General features: G+C 43.7%; 1 protein-coding gene across 1 annotated transcript in view; it reads right to left on the bottom strand.

Moving 5' to 3' along the window:
• The window catches only part of Ostf1 (osteoclast stimulating factor 1), a 54,653-nt gene extending 37,639 nt beyond the window's left edge, over positions 1-17,014 (bottom strand). The window contains exon 1 of the mRNA XM_070035771.1: positions 16,802-17,014. Within this exon, the coding sequence (XP_069891872.1) occupies positions 16,802-16,835 (34 nt within the window). The 5' untranslated portion in view covers positions 16,836-17,014. The remainder of the gene's footprint in view (positions 1-16,801) is intronic.
• Positions 17,015-17,038: the final 24 nt, after the last annotated feature.

Here is a 17,038-nt window from a genome sequence, read left to right as displayed (position 1 = left end):
CCCAATACAGGCACTCACACAACAACTTAAGAAATCCTTGCTCTAATTGTCTGACCAACTTCAGAGTTTGCTACAGACAGAATTCTATAAAAAGTAAGTGATATTCTTCTATTTTATGAATTTCAAAATGTAGTTAATATATCAAAAATCAATATTTTTCTCCTCTTTCTCAAAACCAGATAACTAAAACCAATTATAGAGTTCTCAGAAGAAAAAAAGGTTATGTGATCAAGGGAGAATTGTGAAATACGTGAATTTTACTATATACATATATTTCTCATATTTGTCTAAGAGAATGAAATCTTCTTAATTGATCTTCTTAATGCATATCCTGTGGGCATGCAAAAAAAAAAAAAAAGTCTGATGATCCTAGAAACCCATGTCTAGTTAGGGCTGACTCATTTCTGGGGAGAAATTTTGAGATCTTTCCTTCATTTGAGCAATGTTCTAATTGGATAAATGATGCCAAGATGATTTATTCTGAAGGTATTTGGATTCAGACAGTAGTACATGACAATTATTTTTAAGTTTAAAGGCTTTATTTAGAAGTTGGGATTTATTTAAAATTATATTTGAATAATACCCCAACCATATTTAGATGTATGCATTATATTAATTGCTATTGGCCACTGCCACTATTTTATTCTTCTGTTTCTTTGCCACAGACTTTGTTTTAAACATGCTCTTTTTTTTTTAGGGGGCTTTTCATTATGGGGGCTTCTTTATCCAGGCCTAATAAAATGCCTTTTTACAAAGCCTATGCAGTTAGGTAGGTCTAAAGTGAAGAGGATTTTTCTCTAGAATGCTCTTCTGCATGTAAGGCACCAACCGTTTCAATTGAATTTTTTTTTTTTTTTGGTCAGTTGTGGGGCTTGAACTCTGGGCCTGGGTGCTGTCCCTGAGCTCTTCAGCTCACGGCAAAACAGCTCTACCACTTGAGCCACAGCACCACTTCCAGTTTTCTGGTGGTTTATTGGCAATAAGAGTCTCACTTTCCTGCCAGGGGTTGGCTTTGAACTATGATCCTCAGATCTCAGCCTCCTGAGTAGCTAGGATGACAGGTGTGAGCCACCAGTGCCCAGCCCTTCCTTTAATTTTTAAGGGGAAACCAAACATTCTGTTGAAGGGACATCTGGTCAGTTGTTTGAAGAGCAGAGCCCAAGGAGACAAGGACTACCTAGGTGTAGAGACAACCTTGATTGAAAAGACTTGCTACTTCAAGGGTGCTTACTCTAAGAACTGGGAAAATTCCAGTTCCTATTCTATCCCCAGATCTGACAAAGCGTTGGTTTTGATAGTCACTCAGCTGGTACAAGATAATGGGAGGAACCCTCCAGACACAGAGCCGATAACACCTTCTGTTTTGCAGTGTATCCTGGTGTTATTTTCTGTGAATGTGGTCAGGGAGAGTTGTTGCATTGTCTTGGTGTAGGGGTGTGCACACACACATTTGGTCTCCTTTGGTGGGGTGGGGGTGGGCTAAAGCCAGAAAAATGTGATGTATGTGTCCAAAATGTACTATTTTGGTTTTGTTTGACAAGAAGAGTTGAATTATTTTTTATAACGAGAGTAAATGGTGGAAAATGAACAACAACCACCAAAAAGAAAAAAGTGTCATGACCTGAGGAAAATTCTCAGCTCTAAGTGAAAGTACTAACTGTGACTTCTGTGAGACGTATTTACCCTGTTAAACGTACATGATGAAACAGGATGTTTTCTGCTCCAAGTGAAACAGAAGAAGTCTATGCAGTGGCATCCAAGAGTCAAGGCCATCCTTTGGCTTCCCGAGGTGAAAGGAAACAGCTGTGTTCTGTTAGGTCCACAGAGTCCTCCCCTGGTCTTTGTGGAAGGATCCCAACGGCCATAAATGAAGTGATTAGCTCAAAACTAGCGTGGTTGGCTCAAACTTCCCTGTATCATTTCACAAAAGCCCACTGCTCTTGAAAAGAGAAAGAGGCTGTACTCTTTGGAAAGAAAAACAAAACCACATGATTTGGGGAATGGCACTACTATCCAAGAGCTGTGATGAATAATATAACAAATTTCTCATCACGTATTTTGAGTTAATTAAAGCAAGTTAAGTAGATATTTGCCAGTAGAAGAAAACACAAAGGACATGGCATTTTTATTCCTCCTTAGTCAAACAGTACCTATTGCCTCTTTATGCAATCAAAAAAAATAGGAAAGGAAAAAAAAAGGAAAGAATTTGAAATGTATTTTGATTTCAGCTGCAGGAATGAACGGCAGACTTCTTAAACAGTAGCTATGTGTTTTCTGACAAGAGGGTTCTGTTATTAACAGTGTGCCTTTCTAATCCATTTTTTTTATTTGCTTATCCTTTGCCATGTCTTTTAGCAAACTGGGTTGCTTTTACATCTTGAAGGATCATGCCTGCTGGTTATTTTTATTCCTTTACCCTAGCACGTAAAAGTCTCAAAGAGTAGAATTCAAATATTCCAATGGCACGCTCTTTGCCAACTATATCTTGACTGACTAAATAATAGAAAAAGAGAGGAGCAGCCCCTAAAGACTTAAGCACAGAAGAAAGCTTTTGCAAGCCTGGGAATTAAAAAGCAAAACAGCACAAACAAACAAAATTAGTGGTCAAGCATCTTCTACAAAAGGTAGATTAAGTCTGCGGTATGGCCCATGACAGCAAGGTTGGAAATGTATGGCCCGTGAATTTCATACTTTTAAACAGTTGGAGAGAAAATGAAAAGATAATACAGTGAGTCCCTCATCTGTCACAGGAGGACAGTCCAGACACCCCGGGTTAGGTGAAAATCCTTCAAGTAGCAATAAGGAATTTTTTTCAAAACCCGTGATACAGTGAAACCACAATAAGTGAACTGCGATAGAATGAGAGATGACTGGAGTTATTTAATGTTATGTGAAAATGATATGAAATTTCAACTGTGGTATCTCTGAGTAAAGCTTGCTTAGAAAACAGCCTTTGATCTGCATATTGTCTGGGCTGCAGATTTAAAATGACAGGCTTTGTGTGACCCACCAAGATGAAAATATTTACTATCTGCCTTTGAACAAAACAACTTCCCCCTGGTGGTCCCTTTTCCCCAGAAGTAACAAATCAGACAAAAGGACCGATATACCATGGCTGGAGGAGCTGTAGCTCTAGAAAGGACTCTTAAACACCCCCAAAACACACCTGAGCTGGAACTCCTCCTGTATGAAATGATTGGCTAGAGAAGAAAATCATAACTGAACTCTACAGAGCCACAATTACAGACAGATAATTCCCGAAGATTCAGTTCTTTCACCCAAAACCAAATTACCTATCTGAGCTCACATTTCTAAGACATTTACCAAAGGCCAGACACTACAAAAAGCACTAACTTACAGCAATGTACTTCATCCACCCAAGAATGCAATGATGTAAATCCTTAATTAGCCCAATTTTACAACGAAGGGTAAAGCAGTCTGGTCCACACAACTTGAAAGGGGCTAAATCTGAGGCCCCAACTTCAGCAGCCTCAGACTGGATGGCTGGAAATACATCCATACATGGGGAATAATAGGTGTAGGTCTGGACAGAGGGTTTGTGCCCATAAATGTCAACTATTGTTAATTGCTATGAATTTTTACATTAGTTACAGCTTGTTTTTTGTTATCTTTGACATTATTGGACTAACCAGTTCTGCAAATGAGAGAATTTATCACCACAACATCCCAGCAGAAAAATCTTGATGTTTCTATCAAGCAAGTAGAGCCTAACATCTGAGACTTTATCTCCAGTTAACCACCAAACACCTGGAAGTGAAGGTGTGGATCAAGTGGTAACACACCGGCCTTGAGTGGAAAAGCCAATTGAGAACATGAGGTCCTGAGTGTAATTCCTACAGGTACACAAGCTCATGCACAGACACATGCATGCATGCACACACATACACACACACACACACACACACACACACACACACACATGCATGAGAGAGAGAAAGAAGAGAGAGGGAGAAAGTTTAAATTTACCATATGTTTTGCTTTGTTTTGCAAGTACTAAGGTTTGAACTTAAAAGTTCCATGTTTGCTAGACAGGTGCTCTATTGCTTACCCCTAAATCTGTCATTTCTTGAAAATCTAGGATAATGACTACAGAATTATGCATAGAGGGAAAAACAAAGTGTGGAAATGTATACATACGCTGAGATACAGGTTATCATAATGATGTTTTTTTCCCCAAAGGTGTATCCATGTTTCCTAAAAAGTAGCTTTTAGAAATATACTTACATGTTGCTACTACACAAAAAGGCTGGAGATAATATCCATATAATCAGCCACATGAAACAAAAACATACATCCAAGAAAACCTGTGAGAAAACTACCAACTTGTTCACAGTAATCTCTGGGTGGTAGACCTCTGAGTCACATTTATTTTCTTCTTTATCTTCAAGATTGTCTACAAGAATAAAAATTCCATGCACATCTAATAAAGTGTGTTCTCCTTTAATGCTCCATTAAGGACACTTAGAAGTGACTAGCATTTTATTTACCACCAGAGTATTGACTAATGAGCTTCCTTTTATAGCTCTTTCTCTTGAATTTCAGTGGGAAAAAGATGCATAGAGAAGCATCTTCAATGCCCCAAACAAAGTCCAGCCTTAGTTAGTAAACACAGTGAGGAGACCTAACGCAGTAGGTACTCTTGCAAAGAAGTACAATACTCTCGCAAAAAGGTGCATGGTAGGCAGTTCTAGAACCAAAACAGTAGAGATAGGCATTTGTGACTCACAACTGTGATCCTATCAACCCAGGAAGCTCAGAGCTAGAGGGCTGAGGATTGAAGTCATTGCAGGCAGAAAGCCTACTAGAATCCATATCAAAAATAACCAGCAAAAGCTGATTTGAAGGCATTGAAGTTGGACACCAACTGAGTAAGCAAGTGGAGCAAACTGAGTTTAAACCTAGTACCAGCACTCTTCCCCCCAAAAAAGATAGGAGTAGAAAGATACAACAGAGAGGCTGAAGGTCAGGTATGAGATCTAGAAACCTCAGTCACTGTCTGGGGTAGAAAATGGTGAAAGATTCGACTGTGGGTTGGGGGGGTGCAAATACACTAGAAATTTCTTAAACGTCTTTTTTTTTAAATTGTGAGTGTGACAAGGCCACACTAAAGCCACCCATACGATGATGTTCATCACAGCATTTTTTACCATAGCTAAGATATGGAACCAACCCAGATGCCCCTCAGTAGATGAATGGATCAAGAAAATGTGGTATATATACACAATGGAATTCTGTGCCTCCATCAGAAAGAATGACATTGCCCCATTTGTTAGGAAATGAAAAGACTTGGGAAAAAATTGTATTAAGTGAAGTAAGCCAGGCCCAAAGAAAAGTAGATCGCATGATCTCCCTCATTTGTAAGAACTAGACTATGTATATGATACGTTTGCTGTTGTTGTTGTTTTGTTGTTGTTTTTGTTGGTTGTGGGGCTTGAACTCTGGGCCCTGTCCCTGTGCTCTTCAGCTAGGCTAGCGCTCTACCACTTGAGCCACAGGACCATTGCTGGTTTTCTGGTGGTTTACTGGAGATAAGAGTCTCACGGACTTTCCTGTCTAGACTGACTTTGAACCATGATCCTTGGATCTCAGACTCCTGAGTAGCTAAGATTACAGGTGTGAGCCACCGGTGCCCAGCTTCTCTTTTGTTGTTGTTTTGAATATGATATTCTTAACAGGGGTTCTCAACAACCCAACTGCTTAGTGCACAGGACTATATATAATGAAGCATATCAACGTGAACTCCAATTTATGGAAACAAGAGGTTCTTATGTAGTTTGCTCTTTTTCCTCTATTGTTTTTTACTAGGCAATATGTCCAAGAGAACCCACAACAAAATCTAAAGAAGGGAGAAGTTGGTTCCGAGAAGCCATCTGCAAGAAATGAGCAAGATGTCCAAGACATTCATTCATTTCTTCCAAGATCAACTCCTCCTTAACATAATAACCTTGAAGCCAGATTTTGTTTCTCTAATCACATCCTGTCTCAAGTCTCCACAGCCCTAACTTCAAAGGCTTATATTATGCTTCTCCAGACCACGTTTTTATCATAAAAGGTGACCTTGAACATGTAGCTGAAGACACTTCCACCCACCATTCCACTCCAGGGCCAGCCCTGGCATCCACCTACCCACTCAGCCCTGGCTGCCCAGCAAGATGCCCAGGTGGCATCTTCCCATTGCCCTGGCTCTAAAAGTCAAGATTATTTATGGGAAGGAGAGACTACCTGGAAGTAGGGAGAGTCTGGAAAGACCCAACAAATCCAGGAGGCTGCCAAAAAGGCCAGGGGAGAATCTTAACCTACAGAAATGCCATGGTTCTTTCCCAAATGAGCTCAGATCTAGGGAGAAATGAAGGGATTCTCAAGGGAACAGAATCCTTTAGACTTTACCCAGAAAATGACTGAAAACCACAGCTATGGTTTTCTAGGGACTGTAATTATAACAGGGGAAAATCACAGACCCTTTCTGAAGTGCCTCATCCCTGGGCTACTCCATGGCTTAAGGTCACGTGCACTGGAGACGGCACTTGCCTTACAGGCTGGGTTCTGAGAGTTTTCTGCTGGTGTTCAGGTTTAAATTCAGGGCCTCATACTTGTACAGCTTGCTTGCTTGCTTTGCTGGTGCTCTATCACTTAAGCCAAAACCCTAGCCCAGCTTTTTGCCAGTTAATTTGGAGATGAAGTCTTGCAAACTTTTCCCTCCCAACTGGCTCAAAAATGTAATCCCCTGGATTTAAGCTTCTGGGTAGCTAGGATAAACAAGTACTTGGCTATAAGTTATTTTAAAATACAAACCAAAAAAAAAAAAAACAAAAAAACAACTAAATTCTCTTGTGGACACTCAAAGGATTTTTTTTTTTTTTTTGTCAGTCATGGAACTTGAACTCTAGGCCTGGGTGTTGTCTCTGAGCTCTTTTGCACAAAGCTACTTTGAGCTACAGCTCCACTTCCAGTTTTCTGGTGGTTAATTAGAGATAAGAATCTCATGGACTTTCCTGCCTGGGCTAGCTTTGAACCATGATCCACAGATCTCAGAGCCTTCTGAGTAGAGAAGATTACAAGCATGAGCCACAAGTCTTGTTATGAGCAGGGAGACATGCTGGAAGGGATGGACCCTGAGCTTTGCCCTTAAACTTCTAGGAACAATACTGGTTCCTTTCTAAGCCCTAGGTCCACCCCAGTGAATGGAGCGACCGTGAAAATAACCTCTCTCTTTGCAGGGATATTAGAGAATTCAGCTCAGTGAACCATGACAATCACAGAAATCTGCTTTCTATACCCGCTGCCCAAATACTCAAATACCCTGACATACTTGGCCATCTGTTCCAACAAATTACAGCACTTTGCCTTTGTTTTTTAAAGATATTTAATGGGAAGTTAAATAATTCTACTGTGAGTCAAATTATCTTTGTATGAAGCATAAAACAATGGTTATAAAACTTATTCCCAGTATAATTCTATGTCCTTAAAACTGTTGTTATATCAGAAACCTTTTGGAATAAGTAAGTGGTATCTCCTGCATGGGGAGATGGGGCAGCGTTGGGGGAGGAGGGTACTTTCTCTGATGAGACTCACATGAACACGAAACAATTCTCTTAGGAAAGACCCTCCTCCCTGGAATGCAAGGTTACAATTTCAATAAAGCAAGGTCTAAACTTGAAGCCATGGCTTTAACCTGTCACCTCCAAAAGGGACAGGAAGGAACAAGTGGGGAGCCCTCGAGAAATAAGGATGACATCTTGCAGAGAGAATTAATTTCTAAAAACCTTACATCTGAGGCCTGGGGTTGATATAAAGATTTCCACGGTCTCCGTGGCTATTCATGAGCAGACACATGTTGTGATGGCCTCATTAGAGTTAGTGAATAAAGTACCTCCAACCTATCCTGGCCAGGTTATCTCCATGTTCTCTTTCTCCAGTCAGCTGTGAAAAACATTGCCCTGGGTGGCCAGGATCTCAGTGAAATCAGATCCAACCCAAATATCAGCACATGATGCTCCCCCCCTTTCCCCCATCTCCCCCGCCTTCATCCCATCCTCCATCCCCCTCCTCCCGTTTGTCACAGAAATCTGGATTTAGGAAAATGTTTTATTCCTCCATGTTTGCACCCCCATGAAAGGCTAGTCGAAGTAATTTAGTAACTTTAGAACCAGGCTTAGAAAAAGACAAAGAAGGGCTGGGAAGGTGGCTCAGTGGTAGAGCGCTAGCCTTGCATGCTCGAGGCCCTGGGTTCGATTCCTCAGCACCACATAAGCAAAAAAAGAAAAAAGCCGGAAGTGGCGCTCTGGCTCAAGTGGTAGAGCGCTAGTCTTGAGCTGAAGAGCTGAGGGACAGCGCCCAGGCCCAGAGTTCAGGCCCCACGACTGGACCAAAAAAAAAAAAGAAAAAAGAAAAAGACAAAGAAATAGGTCCAGGGATGTATCAAGGACCCTTACCAAGTTAACTTGTAAATTGGGATCAGAACTTAATCCAAAAGCTGATGTTTATTTTCCATTCTTATATACTGGACTCTTCTTCTTCCAGTGCGTCTCTTGGACCTATGATCTCTATCCTAAGATGCAAGGCTTTCTGCTTGACGTTCTATGTATGTATTTATTTAAACAGGGAATGTAGCTGGGCACATGTTACTCACACCTGTAAACCTAGTTATGCAGGAGACTGAGATCTGAGTATTATGGTCCAAATTCATCTCAGGGAGGAAAATCCATGACACTCTTATCTCCAGTAGACCACCGAAAAGCAGGAAATAAAGCTGTGGCTCAGTGGTAGAACACTTGCCTTGGTGGGGGGGGGAAAGTCACCCAGGGAATAGATTCCTTCTCAGAGTCTTGTTATTTCTTGCTTGCCTGGTATTTTTAATCTAAGTACTTTGAGGAATAGAACTACAATGAATGAATGATTGTTTTAACACCGAAGGAGAATTTGTTCATCAGCTGAGAAGCAGCGAATTCATTCTCAGGGCCTCATGGAATTGAGAGGAAAGGAAACCAAGTTCTCATTGAGGTGGGTGGGAAAAAAAATTGGAACAGTTCTGAGCAAGAGACTACTGTGAGGCGCCCTGGGTATACGGTGCTCAAATCAGACCAAAGTCTGTCTGAAGGGGAAGGGAGTCCATGTGGCAACCTATCCAAAAGTAGGTAAAGACCCAGACCTACTATAGGATAAACGGTCAGAAGGCACAGGTGCAGGGGTCTGGGGAGGCATCCAAGCAGCCACAGAGAGGCAGATGACAAAGGCTTGGGGGAAGGCTGAGCAGCAAGGCACACAGGAGCCAATCAAAAGGGAATGCCGGAACAGGGAAGGACATCACAGACGCCATTCCAACCGAGAATCAGAAAATGGACAAGAGCCAGGACTGGGAAATAGACTTTCTCACGAGTCAGTATCAAGTCCTTGGGACACTGAAGGTGCCCAGAGGACCCCAGAGCTTCAAGCAGTAAGAGCAGCTTCAAGCCTTTGCAGCAGGAGGCCTGTGGAAAGGGAAAGGCTCCTATGAGGCATTACAGCAACTCCTACTCTACATCTCAGCTCAAGTAGGTCCAGGTTTTAGTGGGCAGCTGGCTGGGTAACTTCACATTTATACCCTAAATGCAGACATGTGGTGATGTACTTATTATCTTCTTCAGAAAAATAAAGGTTGAAAACATTTCCAGTGTGGCACACCAGTTCGGTATACTAATTATCTGAGAGAATGGTTTCTGTTATAATATTTCAAAGCCATTATTCTTACCCGAAGAACCTGTGAGGATATGTTTAGGTGAGTCAAAACTACACAGACTCATCAAGACAGCAGGCCTCCAAACAGTCAAAGAAATTAAAAGAAAGAAGGAGGAGGAGGAGGAGGAGGAGGAGGAGGAGGAGGAGGAGGAGGAGGAGGAGGAGGAGGAGGAGGAGGAGGAGGAGGAGGAGGAGGAGGAGAAGGAGAAGGAGAAGAAGAAGAAGAAGAAGAAGAAGAAGAAGAAGAAGAAGAAGAAGAAGAAGAAGAAGAAGAAGAAGAAGAAGAGGAGGAGGAAGAGGAAGAGGAAGAGGAAGAGGAAGAGGAAGAAGCAGGAGAAGGAGGAGAAGGAGGAGAAGGAGGAGAAGAAGAAGAAGGAGGAGGAGAAGAAGAAGAAGAAGAAGAAGAAGAAGAAGAAGAAGAAGAAGAAGAAGAAGAAGAAGAAGAAGAAGAAGAAGAAGAAGAAGAAGAAGAAGAAGAAAGAAGGAAGGAAAGAAAGAAAGAAAGAAAGAAAGAAAGAAAGAAAGAAAGAAAGAAAGAAAGAAAGAAAGAAAGAAAGAAAGAAAGAAAGAAAAGAAAGAAAGAAAAAGAAAGAGAAAAAAGCACTGGACACTGGTGACTCACACCTGTAATCCTAGCTACTCAGAAGGCTGTGATCTGATGATCAGGTTCAAAGCCAGCCTGGTCAGCAAAGTATGTAACACTCTTACCTACAATTAACCACCAAAAAGCAGAAGTAGAGCTGTGGCTCAAATGGTAGAGTGTCAGTCTTAAGCAAAACAAGCTAAGGGACAACATTCAAGCCCTGAGTTCAAGCTCTAGTACTGGCACATACACACACACACACACACACACACAAAAGAAAGCACAAATATAATTACAAAACTTTCCCTCAATCAATGCCAACAAGAATGTACCTTTGCATTTTTTTAAACTTCCACAGATGTTCATACTGAACAAACAAAAAGGCAGCTAAAACAGTCACACCAGTAAGTAAATCTGGATAATATACTTACTGAGTAAATGACTCATTTATCTCTGGCTGCAAGCTAAACACCACAGCTATTTACACGGACAAATATGCATATACAGAGATGCATCTTTATAGAGGAGTTGATGTGTACACTTAAAATTCTTGCTTTCTGGGGCTAGAGGGATGGCTCAGAGGTCGAGCACCAGCCTAGCAAACTTAAGGGCACACTAATCACTACTAGCTTTGAGATCTTAAGTAGTGTATTTAACCTATTACTTCAATTCATAAAATAGAGATATGCCCAAATCAGGAGACATCGGAGCCATTGAAGTGTAGAGAGGGCATAAAGTGCTTCACATAGTACCTGACAAATAGGGACAAATTATTGTTAACTACTTCTACCAAGGTCAGTATTACTATCATCGTGGGTTTTTCTGGGTGTTTTCTTCAGAATTGCTCTTAATCCATAGTCTAGGAGAAAAATTAAGATCTGTGTATTCAAAGCCAATCTCACACTGTCACCTGACTCACTCACGTACTGGGGGAAGGAAGGCTAAACAATAATGGAAATCCCTGAAGCTTAAGACTCCTTCTCCTCTTTGATATTTAGATGCAGCTCATGTGTGATGTCTTTGAAGTTTTACGATGCTTTTTACTACAAATCACAAAAGAACCCAGAACACTGACATTTGTTCCTCCTAAATTCCATGAATTTATTTTTACAAGCTACATAAAATATTTATGTTGCTTCACTTGTACCACAAAATCGATAAGCCATTTGAAAGATGTGGCCAAGGTTAGACACCAGGTTTCTGACCACAGCGGATTGTTAACAAACTGGCCTAGAATGAGGTTCTAAGGTCTAATTCTGTTTGAGGTCCATAGGCCTATTTTTATAAAAGGTCGAAGAGCACAGTCTTTAAGATAGTCTGTGAGGACAAGAAGTCTGGGGGTTGGGGTGGGTTTGTTTATTGTTTTATTCTTTTCCCTGTTTTTGACTGTACTGGAGTTTGAAGGCTGAGTCTTAACATTTGCTAGATAAAGGCCCTTGTACTTGAACCAGACCTCCAGCCCCCTTTTTGCTCTAGTTACTTTTCAGATAACATCTCTAGCTCCTTTTCCCCCTGTAGGCTTGTCTCAAGCCATGGATTCCCTACCCCAGCATCCCCCATATGGCTGGATTACAGGAATATACCCACACGTGCCCAGCCAAAAATTCTGTCATACATTTTGACAAGCCTGAGAGATTCACCTTAATCGAAGTGCAAATTCCCTGAGAATAGCTGAAAACAGAGAAGCTGAACTCGTTCAGAAAAAGGTAAGGAAAATCCCGTAAACAAAGCACTCATGATTACCTGTAATCCTAGCTACTCAGGAGGCTGAGATATCACAGCCCAAAGCCAGCCCTGGTAGGAAAGTCTGTTAAGCACACTTGCACACATGCATGCACACGCACTCACACACACACAAAAACAGGAAATGAAGCTGTTGCTTAAGTGGCAGAGCACTAGCCTGGAGTAAAAAATCTCAGGGACAGCGCCCAGGCCCTGAGTTCAAGCCCTAGGACTAACATAAAAAAAAGAAAGAAAGAAAAAAAAAAGAAAAGAAATTCGTTAAAGACCATGAAACTGAAATACAACTGATAGGGTTTCCATAGTGGCGCATAAAACAATTAGAGGAGGAGTTTCAATGACAAATCTTGAATAGCCTTCCCTACTTCTTCTCATAGAAAACAGTCTTTTATTTTAGCTAGTATATACATATATATGTATTTATATACATATATGTATTTATATACTATATATTTATATTTATATTTATATTTATATATATATATGTCAACTGTGGGGCTCAAACTCTGGCCTGGGCACTGTCTGAGCCCTTCAGCTCAAGGCTAATGTTCTACCACTTTGAGCTACAATGCCACTCCCTGTTTCCTGTTGGTTAATTGGAGATAAGAATCTCATAGACTCCTCAGATCTCAGCCTCCTGAGTAGCTAGGATGACAGTCATGAGCAACCAGCATTCAGCTTAGAATATTTTTTTTTAAACAGAATTGAGATCAGTCATCCAGTTGGAGACATGGGACAATCTAAGATAATACCTATAGCTAGCTGAATCTCCCTAAATTGACTTAGGACTCAAGAATGAGAACCGATTTGACTTTACCTTAGACTCCAGTATCTAGTACAAGATCTAAAGTATCAGGTACACATATGAAGAAAGGTCTAGCCAACAAATTGTGATCCCCCAGATGTTGCCAAGAAAAATGGCTGAGTTTTCCCTCCAGCAGCGGTTCCGGACTTGCCTGGGTGACCTCCTTCTGGGAGTGGTCACTTTGCTAAACATGCTGGTCAGCTAGAAAGATGCACTAGCACACATCATAGCTTAGTACGCCTTGCTATTGAAATCTTTCAGCAAGTCCTCTGTCCCCTCTCACCTAGCTCCTTCTTTGTAGTATTGCACACTGATTTCTGCAGTGTTCTTTTGCCGGAAGTGTTGTTTTTTTTTCCCCCCCCCCTCTGGAAATGGAATAAGAAAAACCCCTGTAAGATCCCTAGCTGCTAGCTCCCTGACTAGTTACACAGGAAGCTGAGATTTGAGGATTTAATCAAAGCTAGCTCAGGCAGAAAAGTCTGCGAGTCTTATTTCCAAATTAATCAGCAAAAAGTCAGAAGCTGAGGTGTGACATGGTAGAAAACCAGCCTTGAGTTAAAAAAAAAAAAAAAAACACCAAGAGTATAAGGACCTGAGTTCAAGACCCATTACAGAAAAAAGAAAAAAGGAAGGAAGGAAGGAAGGAAGGAAGGAAGGAAGGAAGGAAGGAAGGAAGGAAGGAGGGAAGGAAGGAAAGGAAGGGAAGGGAAGAAGGAAAGAAAGAAGGAAGGAAAGAAGGAAAAGGAAGGAAGGGGAGAGAGAGAGAGAGAGAGAGAGAGAGAGAGAGAGAGATCACTGTGATAGCACCTTGTGGTCATATTTCTTTTCTTTTTCTTTTCTTTTTTTTTTTTTTTTTTTTGCCAGTCCTAGGGCTTGAACTCTGGCCTGGGTGCTATCCCTGGGCTTCATTTGCTCAAGGCTTTTATCACATGAGCCACAGCACCACTTCTGGCTTTTTCTGTGATTAGTTGGAGATAAGAGTCTCACAGACTTTCCTGCGCAGGCTGGCTTCGAACTGCAATCCTCAGATCTCAGCCTCCTGCATAGCTGTGGTGGTATGAGCCACTGGCACCTGGCTCTCCCTCTTCTATTTCTTATGATGTCCAATCCAGTCCCCAGGGGAAAAGGTTGTCTTAGACCTCAGTACTTGTGAAATTCTACTTCTCAGTAAATAACACATTTTAATCTTAGGTGCAGTAGGGATTTTGGATCCGTCTTTCTGCTTGAAGTTGAGAATCAAATCCACAGTCCACCTACAGAAATTTGTAGGACTCGTTGACACACAGGCCTGTACCTTTCCCCTAGTTTCATCTTTCTATTCTTCCCTTCCATCTGACCTTCTTCCTTCCTCCCCTCAATTCTAATCTCCCTCCTTTTCTATCAGGTAATTTATATTTTTAGTTGCCTTTTAGAGAGGAAGAGGGTTTAAAAAAAATAAAGCAACAAGCCAAAAAGCAAATATACTCTCATCCATTCCAAGCCTTGGCTATTTCTAACAACATCACTTGCCTACAGGACAGGAAATAAAAGGCAGTACCACTGTTGCAGCTGGAGTTGCAGGGCAGGAGGAGATGACCATTCCCAAACTGCCTCAGGGCCACAGGCCCCTTTCCACTTCCTGCCCACTAGCTATTAGATACATGATCAACCAAGAGCACGGGCAGGTGTGACATCACCACGAAGAGTCCTGATTCCGGGTTCAGATCCCTCGAGTTCCAATCCTACCTGTTCTACTGCTCCCATCACCCAGCTGCTGACTTAAGACAAAAAAAAAAAAAAAAAAAAAAAACCTAACCTTTCTTGGTCTTGTCTTGTTTTCCCTCCTGTGCAAATGGGAAAAAAATATATATATGTTACTGGCCTCCTACAGTTTTTGAGAGGAATGAACCAGTTAAAGTCTGTAAAAGTGACTAGGCCAATGCCCAGGACACAGTAAGTACATGTGGACCAGTAAGTAACAGGACACTTCTGTTTAGGACATTTCTGTTTTCAAGTAATCCAACACAATTTCAAGTCGGGGTGACACCAATAATAATCCCCAGAAGTCACTTAAATCAACCATAAATCAATTTCTTGGGTTTTTTGTTTTGTTGTCGTTTTATTTTGTTTAGTTGTGCTGAGGATCAAACTAAAGGTCTCGCCCATGAGCACTCTACTGCTGAGCTAAATCTCTAGCCCTCAACAGACTGATTGCTGCGGTAGCCTTATTTATGTTTGGGTCTCGTTTATAAACTATCATGAAGTCCAAATCAAAGAGCAGAAATGTTTTCACCACGTGTTTCCTGACTTGCTAGAGAGAAGAGAAAGCAGTGAGGTGAGACAACAAAAATAGTTTTAGGGAATGTACCCCAAACTGCTAACAGAGGATTCTTAAGCCACACCTAAGGGCACAGGGGTACACACATTCCCATCCACCTGACTCGGGCACATTTGTCTCCCTGTCCCTCTAGATGGAACACAAACTTCACTTAATGTGTCTGAAAATAACCTCATGAACAGATTCTTGGGACATTTTTTTTCTTTTTAGTGACTGTACTTGGGCTTGAGCTCAGGGCTGGGCACTGTCCTTAGCTTTTTTCACTCAAGGCTGGAACTCTATGACTTGAGCCATAGCCCCATTTCTGGCTTGTTGTTGTTCATTGGAGATAAGAATTTCAAGGACTTTCCTGCTTAGAACCTCAATCCTCAAATCTCAGCATCGGGCACAGCTAAGATTACAGGACAAACTGCCAACACCCAGCATCTTGGACCATTCTTCAAAGTAAAAGACTCCAGTATCTACCAAAGAACCACGGGGCACTGGAGGTCCTCATTTACATCTGAGTGTGGAAAGCTGCCACCTCCTCCGTGTGCATTTGAACTGCGATCTTCCCTCCTCGGCTCAAAGCAGAGCTGGTGTTGGCAACTCAACCGACCAAAGACTGAAGTCCTCGGTGAACAACGATAGCCCCTGTGGGGCCGGGCACATTATCTTCCAGTACAAGGACCCAGCACTGGGGAGAAAAGCTGGAAAATTCGGAAAGCCGGGGTGCTGGACAAGGCGTGCAATTCTCCAGCCCGAGAAAAACTGGCCACCGACGCGGGTTCGCCTCTTGCCACGCAATCACCTTCTCCAGGTCGACGTGGATGAACTAAGTTGCAGCCTCGGCAGGATCAAAACCCACACCCCAGGACGCTCACGAACGCCAACCTCGCTGTTCCCCCATCGACCCCCCCCCAGGCATGCCTGGCATCGCGGCCACGAATCCAAACAGCACCGATCGGCCCAAGGAGGACCACAGGGAGGACGTATCCCCTCCCCTCCCCAAAGCTTAGCAGAGATCGGTCACCCAGGACCGGAGACAGAGAGTGTGAGACTTGCACACCAGCGCCGCCCGGCCCCGCCCCGCCAGGCCCCGCCCCGCGAGGCCCCGCCCCCCAGGGCCCGCCCCGACAGGCCCCGCCCCGACAGGCCCCGCCCCGACAGGCCCCGCCCCGCCCGGCTCCGCCCCGCCAGGCCCCGCCCCGCCAGGCCCCGCCCCCAGGCCCCGCCCCCAGGCCCCGCCCCGCCAGGCCCCGCCCCGCCAGGCCCCGCCCCGCCCCGCCGCGCACTTCCCGTCCGCGCTGGCCGGTCAAGAACTCTTGACAGTGACACACCGAGCGAAGAGGAAGTGGCCAGAGCCCGGGTCCCGACCTAGCTGGGTGGCTCGGCTTCTTCGTCTGGTAAAGACCGGTCCGTGCCCTGCGGGGCCGGAGGGGTTCGGCCGCTGGCCAGCACGCCACCCGGTAGCAAAGGTTGCACCGGGCGACCAGGCACCCGCGCGGGGCCGGGCAGCCAGTCCTTCCTCGCCGCGCCTCACCCTAGAGAAGCGCACCCGCCATCGCACCCGTCCACCGCCGATCGCGCCCGGAGCCCAGCCCGGGGCCGCCGCCCCGCAGCGGCCGGCGCCCTCGCCTACCTGGTTTGACTGGTTTGGGAGGCGGCTTCGACATCGCGCTTCCTGGAGGCCGCGCACCGGGGAAATAAAGAGATAAGAAACGATCGCCCCTCTCGGGAAGCTGGAGCCTCTGCGGCTCCCCCAGATGGCTCCTTCTCCGGTGCTCGGCCGGGCGCCTCCCTGACCCGCGCCCACTCTCACCGCCGAGCCGTGCGGACGCAGGCCGAGCGGCTCCGCCCAGGGCCCGGCTCCGCCCAG

Source organism: Dipodomys merriami, unplaced genomic scaffold, assembly GCF_024711535.1.
Source record: "Dipodomys merriami isolate MVZ:Mamm:240054 unplaced genomic scaffold, mDipMer1.0.p SCAF_26, whole genome shotgun sequence".
Lineage (NCBI taxonomy): Eukaryota > Metazoa > Chordata > Mammalia > Rodentia > Heteromyidae > Dipodomys > Dipodomys merriami.
The sequence above is the reverse complement of the archived record's forward strand: the minus strand, read 5'-3'. Positions and strand labels throughout refer to the sequence as shown.